The 13,475-nt window shown below is 49.0% G+C and overlaps 4 protein-coding genes across 5 annotated transcripts; 2 read left to right on the top strand and 2 right to left on the bottom strand.

Moving 5' to 3' along the window:
* The first annotated feature begins 51 nt into the window (after positions 1-51).
* E1B28_009242 (uncharacterized protein) lies at positions 52-4,421 on the top strand. Its single transcript, XM_043154119.1, has 7 exons — positions 52-218; positions 289-2,069; positions 2,131-2,306; positions 2,361-2,535; positions 2,589-2,727; positions 2,783-2,862; positions 2,916-4,421. The coding sequence occupies exons 1-7, from the start codon at positions 88-90 to the stop codon at positions 4,184-4,186; spliced, it is 3,753 nt and encodes a 1,250-aa protein (XP_043009408.1). The 5' UTR covers positions 52-87; the 3' UTR covers positions 4,187-4,421.
* An 18-nt stretch (positions 4,422-4,439) lies between these two features.
* E1B28_009241 (uncharacterized protein) lies at positions 4,440-6,990 on the bottom strand. 2 transcript variants are annotated; one of them, XM_043154117.1, is made up of 8 exons: positions 6,473-6,990; positions 6,137-6,421; positions 5,663-6,084; positions 5,325-5,607; positions 5,179-5,262; positions 5,036-5,117; positions 4,941-4,983; positions 4,440-4,889 (listed from the first exon to the last, which is right to left on the bottom strand). In XM_043154117.1, the coding sequence occupies exons 1-8, from the start codon at positions 6,789-6,791 to the stop codon at positions 4,818-4,820; spliced, it is 1,590 nt and encodes a 529-aa protein (XP_043009406.1). In that variant the 5' UTR covers positions 6,792-6,990; the 3' UTR covers positions 4,440-4,817. The 2 variants fall into 2 exon arrangements, with proteins under 2 accessions (XP_043009406.1, XP_043009407.1); XM_043154118.1 differs by having other exon boundaries at positions 6,137-6,990.
* Positions 6,941-9,472, top strand: E1B28_009240 (uncharacterized protein). The gene is made up of 5 exons (XM_043160762.1): positions 6,941-7,225; positions 7,281-7,822; positions 7,879-8,007; positions 8,066-8,210; positions 8,259-9,472. The coding sequence occupies exons 1-5, from the start codon at positions 7,117-7,119 to the stop codon at positions 9,062-9,064; spliced, it is 1,731 nt and encodes a 576-aa protein (XP_043009405.1). The 5' UTR covers positions 6,941-7,116; the 3' UTR covers positions 9,065-9,472.
* An 82-nt stretch (positions 9,473-9,554) lies between these two features.
* Positions 9,555-11,685, bottom strand: E1B28_009239 (uncharacterized protein). The gene is made up of 8 exons (XM_043154116.1): positions 11,388-11,685; positions 11,262-11,326; positions 11,067-11,201; positions 10,838-11,007; positions 10,252-10,786; positions 10,127-10,191; positions 9,952-10,079; positions 9,555-9,890 (listed from the first exon to the last, which is right to left on the bottom strand). The coding sequence occupies exons 1-8, from the start codon at positions 11,539-11,541 to the stop codon at positions 9,847-9,849; spliced, it is 1,296 nt and encodes a 431-aa protein (XP_043009404.1). The 5' UTR covers positions 11,542-11,685; the 3' UTR covers positions 9,555-9,846.
* Between the last annotated feature and the right edge of the window lie 1,790 nt (positions 11,686-13,475).

Raw genomic sequence — 13,475 nt, 5'->3', positions numbered from 1 at the left:
CAGTGTGACTGTTTTGGGCGCGTCACGCCTTCCCACGTGAGACGTGACATCTTTGTTGAAGGCTGCCACAACGGCTTGCAGCGGCGGATGCTGACGATGGAACAACACAACCACCACCATAGAATACCTTCAGCATCTTCGGTAATGACGGCATCGACAACAACGAGCTCATCACAACGACCTCAGCTCATATTACATCCAGCGGTCAATAAGACAACGTTCGTATACTTTTCGCTCAGACTTCACGACGATTCAGTTCATTAATCGTTGATTATCGCTCAATTTTAGGGTGGTAACGACAACAACAACGACAACAACTTACGCGCCAATCTCTCTCCCCCCATTACCTCCTCCACCATCGTCATCCACTTATGACCCTAAGACGTATCCGCTACTACATGCCGCCTTACCACCCAGTCTGAGGAACATCGCGCTGGTCCTTCCAGGTGGTATACATGCTACACTACGAGATACAGGTCATCAGACATCCTTCGAAATGAAGGAGGAAGAAGAAGTTGCATCATCTGGGCGTGGATGGAGGATGTTAAAGCCTGGTCAAGCCAGTGGAAATGAAAACTCGACAAGGAGCACATCCGTCGGACTAGCAGAAGCATTGGAACGGTACAGCCAGACAACGAAGAAACGCGCAAAAGAGGACGACGGGGAAGACGAAATGGAGGGCGTGGAATTTCACTGCGCTGACGCTGCAGAGTCAGCACCTCCGAGAAAAAAGGCTCGGGGACCTCCTTCATCGCCGACAGCAGCAGGACAGCCGTTATCACCACTACCGTCACCACATGGGTCTCCTCCACCGCCCGAAGTGTTTCCAACTCAGCAGCATCGCATTTCGCCTCCCCCGCAGTTTGCTCCTTCATTGGGAGCGCCACCTCCGTTTCAACCAGACCTTAGTCTGACCACTCTTCTCACTCTGCCATCGCTGTTGACACATTTTACATTACTACCAACTTCCTTACAATCTCACCTTCTCCTGACTCTTCTACGACATTCACCTCTACCAGTCTTACGCTCAGTGCACAGTGTTCTCACACCCACACTTGCGAGGGATTTCTTAACGTTACTTCCTCCTGAACTTGTACAGAACATTCTAGGATGGTTAGAATGGCCAACATTGGTTAGGATGACTCGGGTTAGCCGGGGATGGAAATCGATAGTCGATGGTGACGGTGTACTTTGGCGTGGTGTGATGAAGCGGGAGAGGGTTTGGTGGGGTGGAGAGATGGAAGAAGGTTGGGAACGATGGTTACGCGGGAGAAGAAGAAGAGACACTGGAGTTACCGGCAATAGTGACGGAAAGATCCGAGAAATAATTCAGGAAGCTGAAATACAACCATCGGGACCGAGCCAAGCTTATCCTTCACCACGAAACTCGACCGTTCGCCTACCTGCTACAGCTTCAGTGTCGAGGCACGTCCCAACGCCGACGTCGCCTCCACATCCATCATCCACCATGTCCTCTAAACAACACGAACCAGCCACGGATCCAGAAAGTTCACCAATCAATCCACCTCATCCCTATAAAATCCTATACAAATCGAGACATCTCACTAGGCACCAATGGCTCACCAATCCGACCCCTCGCCACATCAATTTCCAAGCACATGGTCATAGTGTGGTTACCTGCTTGATCTTTGCAGATGTTGGTGGTGGTACTTCCACCCCTTCACCCTCGCTTTCATCGCACAAGAGGAGTTCTGCTTCACGGAAACGAATCATATCAGCTTCTGACGATCACTCCATCCACGTATACTCACCATCTACGGGAGCATTAGAGATGCGGCTCGAAGGTCATGAAGGAGGTGTATGGGCATTAGCTGCTATGGGCGGACTGCTCGTCAGTGGCAGTACCGACAGAACCGTTCGAGTGTGGGACCTGGGAAGTGGCGAGCCACGAACTCAATCAGAAGCAGAGGTCGAGGCCGAGGACGGAGCCGTTGTGAACAGAAAAGGGAAATGTCTGCATGTCTTTGGTGGACATACCAGCACTGTCAGGTGTTTGGCGATTGTGAAACCAGAGATGGTTGATGTTGGAGGGGACTTTGGTGGTGATGGTAGGTGATCGTCGAGAATTCTCGTTTCATAATTTAGCTAACCTTTGATATTTACTATCAGGACCCCAGCGGAAAGAAAAATGGCCCAAACGCCCGCTGATCGTCACTGGCTCACGAGATCATTCTCTGCGTGTATGGATTTTGCCAAAGAAGGGAGAGCAGGAGTACAAGTGTACCAGTAGTGGGAGCGGCGCCGGAAGAGAAGATGGTACTGGTGGTGCTGACGGAGATGTCTGTGTAAGTCTCTGCAGCCTTCTTCTCTCTATAACTTTTTGACTAGTTTACTCTCAGGACGCCGAAGAAAATCCTTATCATCTCCTCCATCTTGAAGGCCACGAGCACGCAGTACGCGCACTTGCAGCACGGGGGAGGACCCTGGTATCTGGAAGTTATGACTGCAACGTGAGGGTTTGGGATATTGTCACTGGGAAATGTCGATTTGTACTTGCAGGGCATGGGCAGAAAGGTATCTTGCTCTTCTGTTCTCTTTCGAATCACCTTGTTGAATGGAACCTTTAGTCTACTCGGTTGTTCTTGATCCGATTCGACATACCACAGCATCCGGTTCCATGGACGGCACCGTGCGTGTCTGGTGTACCCTTACCGGGTCATGTCTCCATGTGCTTACGGGACACACGTCGTTAGTGGGGTTGCTGGGGTAAGTCTCAGAAGTGTTCAAGGTTCTAGGCACTGACCCAGGTTGATATCACTAGGTTATCGCCCAGCCACCTCGTAAGCGCAGCAGCTGATAGTACACTGAGAATATGGGATGTGGAGAAAGGGGAGTGTAAAGGTGTGTCTATGGAAATTTTTGAATTTAGTCCGATTGCTAATCTCAACTTGCAGCGGTCTTGGCGGCTCACACCGGCGCAATAACTTGTTTCCAGCACGATGAATTCAAAGTTGTCAGCGGATCCGATGGGACACTGAAAGTCTGGGATTTACGAGCGGCTACTGCTGCCACTGCTGAAGATAGCTCTGCACCCCCGGCTGGCGCTGTACCGCTTGCTCCTGCAGGTGGCCTTGCCTTCGGGGCCGGCGGAGTTGCCGGAGCCGTAGCGGGGGGTGTTGCAGCTGTCGGAGGGGCTGCTGGGGGGGCTGCTGGTAGTCCAACGGTACCTGTCAGAGACTTGCTCACCGGTATTACCGGTGTATGGCAGGTTGCTTTCGAAGGAAGATGGTGTGTTGCTGCTAGTAATAGGAATGATCAGACGGTTCTAGACGTCTGGGATTTTGGGAGGAGGGATGGTGATGTTGATATCACTGGGTTGTTTGCTGCGGAAAACGGAGATGGTGTAGGTCCTGGAGATCCACAAGGTCCACGAGAATTTGAGGAAGATTACGGAGACGATCAGGATGGAGTGTATGAGGAAGGGTGGATTGGAGAGCCTCCTGGAGGAATGTATGAAGAAGACGGCGGGGACAGCGGTATGGAGGATGATGATGGCATCATGCATCCCCGTGCTCACCGTCAAAATCGAGACGACGACGAGAGTGATGACGATGATGATACTTTTGATGGTGGTGGTCGCAGTCGCAGTGCAGGATCAGGCTCGGGTAAAGGGAAAGGTAGAGGTGGTGGGGGGAGTGCGAGTAGGAAACCTTCGTCAACGGCACTCCGGTATCCTGACGCTGATGAAGACGCTGTTATGCGCCAAGATGACCAGGATGTTTTGATTATCGAAGATGACGACGATGAGATGAGTTTGGGTACGACTGCTAGGTCTGTGTCGCCTTTCGTCCTCGGGTCTTCTACAACAAATACAAAGTCGAAGATATCTGGTTCAAGGAAAAGGGCTACTGGGTCTAGTGCGAAACACCGACGGCAGCAGGCGCAACCCATATTGATCGAAGATGGCGAGGAAGACCACGATACGGCCATGGACATCGTTGCGACCGCGACCTTACCCACTAGCAGTAGCACCAGCGGGTTTTACTTACAGCATCATCAGAGCTCATCGCGAGGGTCGTCGTCGATACAGGAGAGCTCCACCGTCCGAAGTGATTCCGAAGGTCCAGGCGTGGGGAAGCGGACTACAAGGGCGTCAGGAAGGAAGGAGGCTACTGGTTCCGGGGCAGTCGCAGGAGGTAATGGAAGAAGACGGAAGTGGCTATAGGCCTCTTAAGTTGGCAGTTTTTCTTCATCATTGTGATACCTCGAGTTTTTCATCGTCTAATATACAGCAACTTCGTTCTTCGTAATTCCACATGCACTATACGCAGTATTCATTCACTCTTCCTTCTCTCATTCATGGATGGTCTTTGGATCCGAGCACGTACATTATGTAGACTCCTCATTCTGTAGCACAAAACAAAGAAAACTCAATTGAGTATTGCAAAGTTAATATCCAATCAAGGATACAGGATAGGTTATGATCCAACCAAGTCACCGTGAGTCCGTGGTGAGTATGTGAAATTGAAATCCGATATTTAGAGAGGCAGTGAGTATAGTGCATGATTGGGGTATCAGAACCAAACGGTCGATGGAAAGAACCGGTAGACGCTGCAAAACCATGGTCAGAATCTGGAGAGTAAGTTTTCTTTGTTGCCTAGGCTGGAACCCATCAGATGTTTCATGTCGGTCTCCACTTCATGCGAACATGGTTACAAAGGAAACGAATCTTGGTGCAGTTTGAGAGCTACCGTGGCTAGGATAAAGGCCCTTCAAGTCATGTATCACAGTGAAGACTAGACTGTACACATAGACTGTACGAATTGTGCATTATATGGCAACGGGAATGAAGGGGCTCAACGAGGCTTCTGATATCTGTCAGACTCTCTGACAAGAAGGAGGATTGAAGATGCCGACAAAACCAAGGCCTGTTGCTCGTTCAGTATTCGAGAGAAATGACGAGCCGGGAAGGAGCATACCCCATATATCCAGAAGACCAACGTAGGCATGGTCGAGATTGTCCTGATGAATGTCCGGTCAATCGACAAAAAGCATCCTTCGTGGAAATACATACTTCCTAAGGATCGTGCCCATGAGAAGCGGCGAAATGAACATCCCAACACTCGAGACCATTTCAATGGCCGCTAATGTTTCTCCTACAATTGACGTGATTCAGTAAACTGAATAATAACTAACTGCCAATTTGAACATGCGCACCTTGCTTGAGAGGTTCTACTGATGCGGCAACCAGACTGCGGAAAACCGGGGTACGAGCAGCGCTTAACCCAATAACCACAATCGCTAGAGATAGGTGGACGATGGTCAGTTAATACACCACGAAATTTGGAATGGATGCCACCTACAAGCGTACTGGCCCGATCGCGTGGATGAGTGGGTAACAAATAAAAAACCGCAAGCTTCTAAAATCCATGAACCAACAGTGACATGGAGGTCAAGACGGTCCGCGGATTCATCAGCAGTATCTGGGTTATCGGCATGATTGTTATCAGCATCGCCTGATGCCTGCTGCCCTTCCTTTTCCTTCCAACGTCTATAGAGGGGACGTAATAGTGCAAGTAATGGCGGTATTACGAACGCCATAGTGAAAGAGGCCACGAGGGAGTAGAGGGCGAGTGCGTATCCAGTCTAAAACGTGAAGTTACAGAAATAGGTACAACTTGAGAGAGAAGATAAAACGTACGTCCACAGGTTTATAGTTATGTTTCGATGTCAAGAACGTCAGCATGGCCATCGTGGCATGTCCTGCCCCAAGCATCAATAGAAAGATGTGAACAGCGCAGATGAATAGACGCCAGTTTCGCCTCCCAGTACGTTCATTCAATGAGGGTTTAAGAGCCTTAAGTGGTCCGATGCATTCGGAAAGGCGGTAAAAAAGCCGTTTGCGAGCAGGAAGTTGAGCTAGAACGGTGTTCCGGCGCGAGGCCTCTTTGACGCGTTCTCTTTTGAGGTTATCGCGCTTCTCCCTTGTGAATGACTCTGGAAGAACAAATGCGATATACAAAAAGTTGAGGGCGTGAATGGATGCAGCGACATAATATACCGGCAACGCCTTCTGCGTGTATGTTGTGATATTCCCGCCGACAACGAACGACATGCAATCACCTAGATAGGGATGCAGTAAGTTCTGAGATCACATCTTGAGCGAGACTCTCACCTAATGTTGCCCAGCCATTCATCGAACTCAGAGCAGCAGTCCTGGACTCATCGCCGACAGTATCCAGGACATAGAGGTTGACCAGAAAGAGCATCAGAACGACATTGGTCAGACTCTCACAAAGTAGCCACAGTATGAGCCAGACGACCTCAAGCACTGAGCCCATCAAAGGCGAAGTGATCAAGAAAACGTTTGACGCTAAAGCTAGCAGGATTACTCCCATCATCGCAGGCTTTCTGCCATAACGAGAAGCGAAATGGTCGATGACTTGATATCCGACAATACCTGAAGAAAACAGGAGCTTTGGTTTACGATAAAAGAGTAGGATTTACCCACATGCGAAACCGCCAACCAGACCCAGAATCATCATTACGAGAGCGTACCACTCCACAACGTTGTCCGTCGAACACAGCTCATCTGGCATTGGCCCATCTATAGGAACTTTTTGTGGTTCCGTAGAGAGAAAGTATTGTCGACATATGAGTTGTTGGATGAGATACAAGGCCGTGGTCTGGGGAAGTTGTACGGCAAGACGACTTGCAAGGGCTACCGGAATAATCAATGTCACTGACGACAGTGACCATCTGCTTTGCAGCCTGTCATGAGGGTCGTTCTCGTTCCTTGCGATCAGAGGGCGAGTTTCGTCCAAAGACATCCTTCCCAGCCTTGACTGCGCTGAATGTGATGGTAAAGATTAAAGGGGATTTGATTGTACATATGACTGCGGCATATTGATATTGAGCTTCGTATAGTACGGTCGGGCCTTGCTTGCTTCCGGTTCATGTGCTTAAGGGCTTCAATGGACGTAGACAAGCGGGTAATGTACAAGAGTCATGATGGTCCTTAGAAAAGTGTGTCGGCAAATCGAACCGAAGGGTGCGCGAATCGAGACGCGTCCGGTCGTCCGCTGCCCGCATCCACTCTCAAGTCTTTGACTTGGCTGCAAACGCTGACCGGCGCCCACAGAACTATATATTCGCATGAGCTTGTTGCGAGCACTGTCAAGTCGAGTGCCTCCTATAACCAGAGACGAATTCGCAAAATTCTTTCAAAAGTCTAGGCCGCCTGTGGGATGGCCAGAAACGATAGGTTCGTGTATTCAAGCACCCATATCCAGACTCATGTAACCTCACAAAACCATCAGCCGTCGGTAACTCTGGAGGCCCCGACTCGACGTGTCTACTGTTTTTAATCAATCGTCACCTCAAAGAAAATGCAGGTCAACCAGATATACCTCGACGCGTGGTATCTGTCCATGTAAATCACGGATTACAGGCTGCATCCAATGATATGGCTCGACAATGTGAAGAGGTCGCAAAATCACTTGGAGTTGAACATCACACGCATAGTGTTCCATGGGATGAACAAGGAATCTCTCCCAAACCCGAGGAAAACAGCCCAATCATGGAATACTCTGCTCGCATCGCTCGATATCGAACCTTGTTCTTCGCCATGTTACATACCAAGGCGGACGTCTTGGCAATGGGTCACCACCTCGACGATCAGGTTGAAACGGCAGTCATGCGTATATACAAAGGTTCGACGGAGGAAGGTGCTGGTGGTATGAGATTCTGTAGGAGATGGGGAATGGGTTTCGGTAGTCAAAGGCCGAATGCAGATATTGGTTGGAATGCTCATGAAGGCATGAGGAGGTGGATAGCTCGGCCTTTATTAGGGCTCCCCAAGGTACGGTTTCAATTTCGTCGAAACAAGACGGCAGGACGTCTTACATATATCTGAAGGAAAGACTTCTCGCAACTTGCGAAGAAAATCAACTGGAATATGTTACAGACGAGACAAACACCATGGCTCATGTGACCATTCGAAACGCTATACGAATGTGGCTCAAAAACAAGGGGGAACAATCAGAGGTCATTGACCAACAATTTTACCGCGTAACGAGGCCCGACTGATAATCTTTCTATCTAGGACAGCGCTCGACTGGACCGCATTGAACGCAAGGTTTCCCATTTGAAGTCCGATCTCGTCTCGTTAGACCTCTCCAGTGGCGTTGAACAACTTTATGGCGCAGTAATGGCTTTGAATGCACAGGCACAGGATATCGAAAGTCAAGGTACTAGCCTCCTTCTCATCGCTCCATGCTTTTATTAATTGTTCTTAGTTGACAGTATCCTGAGTCGATGCACCTTACGCTCTCCTCCCGGTACATGGATGACGACTTGCCGGGGAATTTCTTTTGTTCGGGACGAAAAACTTCGGCGTGCTCTTGTCCTTCGAATATTGCGCTTCATCTCCTTTCATCCTTGGGGCTCCCTGAAGGCCCAAGTCAAGCGAAGGAACATGGGCTTAATGCAGATCAGCGAGAAATTGTGGGACCCTAATCCGCTTTCCCCGGTGATACCTGAGTTTTGCGCTGGCGGAGGTGTGCAGTGGGCTCCAGTAATCATCCAAGGCTCAAATTTTCGTTTTCCCCGCCATTCGTCACCATTTTTGACGGAAGGCCAAAGCGTCGGATGGATGGCTTTCAGGCAAAGACCCCCGACAATGGTCTGGCGGGTTGATGCCAGAGACAGTCTTCGGGTTGACCTTACTCCTATTCTCGCCTCGCACTTGCAACTTGGAACGGTTTTCGAGTACCTCTATGACTGTCGTTTCCTCTTGACGTTTGATTTGGCGAAAATACCTGGAGACATCCTTAGGATCATCCGCGATCCTGACCATGGGGAAGGTCTATGGTTGAAACCTTGTACCAAATGGTTTTGGCCAAGATTGGTCTGGAAACGCGTTGGTCATGAGGACGTGGTCTTGCATTCGAAAGTAACGTTGCAAAGTCCGCCACCTGCGACGGTCGGTTTCGATAGCCAACTGAACCTTTCATCCAAGCCCGAGGTTTTTTGGCATGACAATCCACAACCAGAAGTCCCCTGGGTAAAGGCCGAGTTCATCAGGACACTCTCAAGTTTATGAATGGTTGAAATCCGTTTGACCTCGAGTTTTTGTGTGCGTCTAGTTATTGGCAGGATTGACACGTCCTTGATAACTCCCGCCAATATAACCATCGAAACTCCTTCAGGAGGTTGCGTGTCTCATTGCCATATCGAGCGCCGCTTCCATGACACAGCGAAACTGCTACAGAGACATGGATAGGCTAGACCGTTACGCTGCAAATGGCTATACGGACCTTTGGCATCGACTTCTAAAGTATGGTCGGTTGACTGCATGATGTTATGGGTGTGTACATATTGTAAGGAAGTAAATGGATTTGGCGGAAACATTGCTGTGGAAAAAGAATGAATGGATGGCTATCTGCCCTGAACGTAACATTAACGGATTTGGTTAAAAGGTCTCTCTGGCAAGAAGTTAAACTCATTCAAGGCATCTCGGGAGAAAATAGAGTGTGTTCGCCACGGATTTTCTACAAGCTTGAAATTTCCTCAAGATTTTACAATCATCTACAGCTCCATAAGTACCATATATTTCGGGGAACAGGCAAAACATTCTGCGCTTCTTATGCGTGGGTGACTGATAAGCGACAGAGCTCAAATGACAGGTCCTTTTTTTCCGGTGTCGGAAGGTGCAAGGACTTGGAAGAAGATGTTGGCCCACGCGCTGAAGGCAGGATTCGGACGAATTCGAACACTAAATGAACGGGCCAAACCTCGTATAACTCCGGGAACATACACTATGCAAGTTATCCAATGAAGAAATAGATAGTACTACACAACCAAGACGCGTCACTCTTTACTGTCTCACTTCTTGATGAAAGTGGTCATCCCTTGAAGGTTGGAACCGTCTGTCACCATTAGTCAGAGTTATGTCGACTTGTCTGATAATTGCGAAGATTCGGGACGTACTGATCTTCAGCCCCGCAGCCTTAGCAGGCCCGGCAATATCGAGCTTCTGGATGTTCTTCGCCTGTCCGGGGGCATCAAGCGAAAGGACGTCAACTCGAGTGGCATTGGCGGATAATACGAACATGAAACTATAAGATATCAGGACGAGATTCCGATCCGAACACAAAAAACGCACTCTTTGTCACCAATCGACGCGATGTCGTTGTCGATTGTACCGCTGTTTTGTCCCTGGTCGTATTGCTATGGCCAAAGACGATGAGCAGACGAAACTCGAAACGATATGGCTCGCATCTCGCTCACCTTCACCACGGCTCCCTTGAGATTCTCGTCAAGTTTCACTTCGGTGACCTGAGACGTCCCGATGTCCGTCAAGTAGAAATTGCCAGTCTTGGGGCTGAAGCTCGACCAACAGGTCGCTTTCTGTCCGTCAATGGCTACAACTGACGATTTACCTGCCGCAACACTTTTATTAGAGTTGTTTTCCGCGGCACTGAAGTCGAAGACATCGAATCCAACGCCCGCATCTGTAGCCAATATTGCGTTCTTCCCAGGAACGAGGGTCATTGAGAATGGGAGGAGTCCACCCTTGGCAGGTGCAATGGAACGGAAGTCCTTGGACAGGGATCCGTCCTGGTTCACGTCCCAAACCGCTAGGAATCCAGGGTTGGGCGGGACTCCCTTCACCGACGTAACCAGCTGCTTGTTGTCTTCAGAGAACAGCACATGGCTGACGGTACCCGCAGGGCCATTTGCAGGTGTCGTCTGGTTGAGGTCGAGTCGTCGGTTCGTCCCGGCTGCAGGGACTAGTCCATGATTCTTATCAACTTTGAAACAACTGCAACCTGTCAATGTCACGGGCGGTGGTTTCATGGATGATTTGACTCGCCTAACGCCATTAACTTCACCCCCATTCAGGGCACACAGCATATCACCGGCTTTGTTGAACGCGACAGATACAGGGAATTCTCCGCCGCTCCCGATGGGATCACCGATGCGTGCAATAGCCGCAGGGTCTTTCTGGTCAATACTGAAAACCGAGATGGTATTTGATCCAGCCTGATGAAAGGTGCGAAATGGTAAGGATCGTTTTTCCTCCGTTGGAAAATAAGGCATACATTAACTGTTGCAAGCATATTGGCAGCCGCGCTGACTTTGACAGCACCTTGTGTAAAGAGAGGATCAGGACCATTAACTCCCCCGTCGTTTCCGTGAAGACCAGATCCTCCTGCGGGGACTGCCTGACGAAGAGTCTATCCAATTGAGCGTAAGCATTCTGCCGCTACTGCAAGGTTTCCGGAAAGTTTACCCACCAGTTTTCCGTCCTGACCTATGTCTGCGGAAACTACAAAGTTTCCATCTGGCTCGTTTGTGATAACTGAAAACCGCAGTCAGGACTGGCGTTGAAGGTTCTTGTCAAACTGGAAGGAAGGACATACAGTATGCTGCTCCAACTGAGCCTCCCGAGGCAGGACCCATATTCACAGTGGCATTGCCGCGCTGGCGGGCACGCGACTCCCGTGCTACAGGGATCGCGAAGGCAGCAGAAGAGAAGAGGACAGCAGCGTGGATGATGGCCAAAGAAGCTTTCATGGTTGCAGAAACGAATACAACAGGCAAGAGCAAGGAGTGAAAGTGAGAACGAAAGGAAGTGAAAGTGAAAGTGAGACCAGCCCGTTGAGAAGAAAGTTTGGAACAATTTCAGTCGAACCCATCCAATCTTTTTATGGGTCGCGGTTATTGGAGTGTAGGGCGAATGTGCCACATGGCAACCACATGGTGGTCCCGTCAGCAGGTACAGGCCGATGGACTGGCGCAGATCGTTGCTACGCAGATGGGAACCGATTTTTCGGGATCACCCGAACGGCGTTTTTTCTGAGTAATGGATGAACTCACGCGTACCCAACTTCAATCACAGCTGCTCAAAGACCGCGTAGAACGTTTGGACCCAAAAACAACAACAAAAACTAGTGGTGCTACTGCGCCGCTGTGACCTCACACGACTCCGAGTGCATAACTTCAAGCACAAAATAACAATATCAATCGTTTACTGAGAAACTTCGTGCCAATGGTATCCAGGGCGTCACCTGGGAGGACACGACCAACAGATGGCCGGCTGTCCTATTTGTGTGGGGAATAAAATGTACGGCAAATTCAGTCGATTACAAAACTCCGTGATAGGTACTGATACTATCACTGATACAACTTGCCCTTCACGACACGGTAACGTGCCAATCATATTCTGCATCGCAAAAGTGGCTGCACTAACACTCTTCCAGGCACGTTTCATAGTGTTTGAAGAAAGACTTCGATTTGATGTGGATGTGAAGATGATGCCAACAGTTACATAGCTGTATTTTTGGACGACGCAATCTTTTCGTACCGACATAAAACGCCAAAGAGGGATCACAGCCTAGCGGCATCAATTCTGTTTTGCTGGTATGATGACATGCATATTGTTGCCATACCAGGACATGAACTAATTAATTTTTCTTTGTAGGTATCTTGGAGACAGGGAGAAGAGAACAACACCGTCGGCTTGCTCAAGGTGTGATATGGGGAGGCGGTTGCCAGTAAGTAAGCCTACATAGTAAACGGCTCCGATAACTCTTCATCGTTCCTGACGATATATACCATTCCTCGGTAGCTGTGTCGGAGCCAATCAAACATTTTTTCTGCATTTTGAAAGCTTGCGTTTTTTTTTCGTGGGTTTTCGTTCAGCATACAACGAGGCTGATTATAAGAAGTACATTCATGCTACGCTACAGTGAATTAAGGATTATTGGGAAATTATGGTACATCCCAGACATAATACCCTGCCTTCAAACTTTGAGTACTGTGAACTTAATGTGGTTTGGAAGGAATGCCACATATCTAGTCGACCTCTGACTCAAGTCGCCACCAAGTGGCGAACTTCATCGTCATACCGCAAAGCTCAACCACCTTCTCAACTATTTCAAAAGGAGGGGGTTGATTATTAGGCGGAGAAAGACCTGTATCTGCAAGCGGGAAGATGGGAAGGTCACGTTTGTGCTTCAAACGGCAGAGCCGTGCACAATTGTGCGTTGGTTGGATTTCACGGTGACAATACGATGCCCACCCGGGAAACTCTTGATGTGGGAAAATAACGATTACTTAATCACGTCCGCCTCAAGCCTCCTCTGAAGTGCGGCCCTGTAAACTACACTTTCCTCAGACAGTTTCATGTCAAATAAAGTATTTGAATCACATTTAGAATCAAATATCTAAATTTTGTCCGGAGGGATTTTTATTTGACCACCAGTAAGGGTGTGTTCGTGAGTGTAACTCTTGACACAACTGGAATTTCAAAAATCCCTCCGGACAAATACAATGTTTTTGGTATTAAACATTAATACGCGCAAAAAAAATGAGCAAAAACAACCCAGTAAAACAGAGTTAACCTTTCGAAGATGTCGCCCCTAACTCTCAGCAAGCACGAGTGTAACGCAGAGTAACACTGTGACAACGCGTCGCGCTGTACGAGAAACGCTGCGTCAAGTGGAGGG

Source organism: Marasmius oreades, chromosome 5 (genome assembly GCF_018924745.1).
Source record: "Marasmius oreades isolate 03SP1 chromosome 5, whole genome shotgun sequence".
Classification (NCBI taxonomy): Eukaryota; Fungi; Basidiomycota; class Agaricomycetes; order Agaricales; family Marasmiaceae; genus Marasmius; species Marasmius oreades.
Note: the sequence above shows the minus strand (reverse complement) of the source record. Positions and strands in the feature narration are given on the sequence as shown.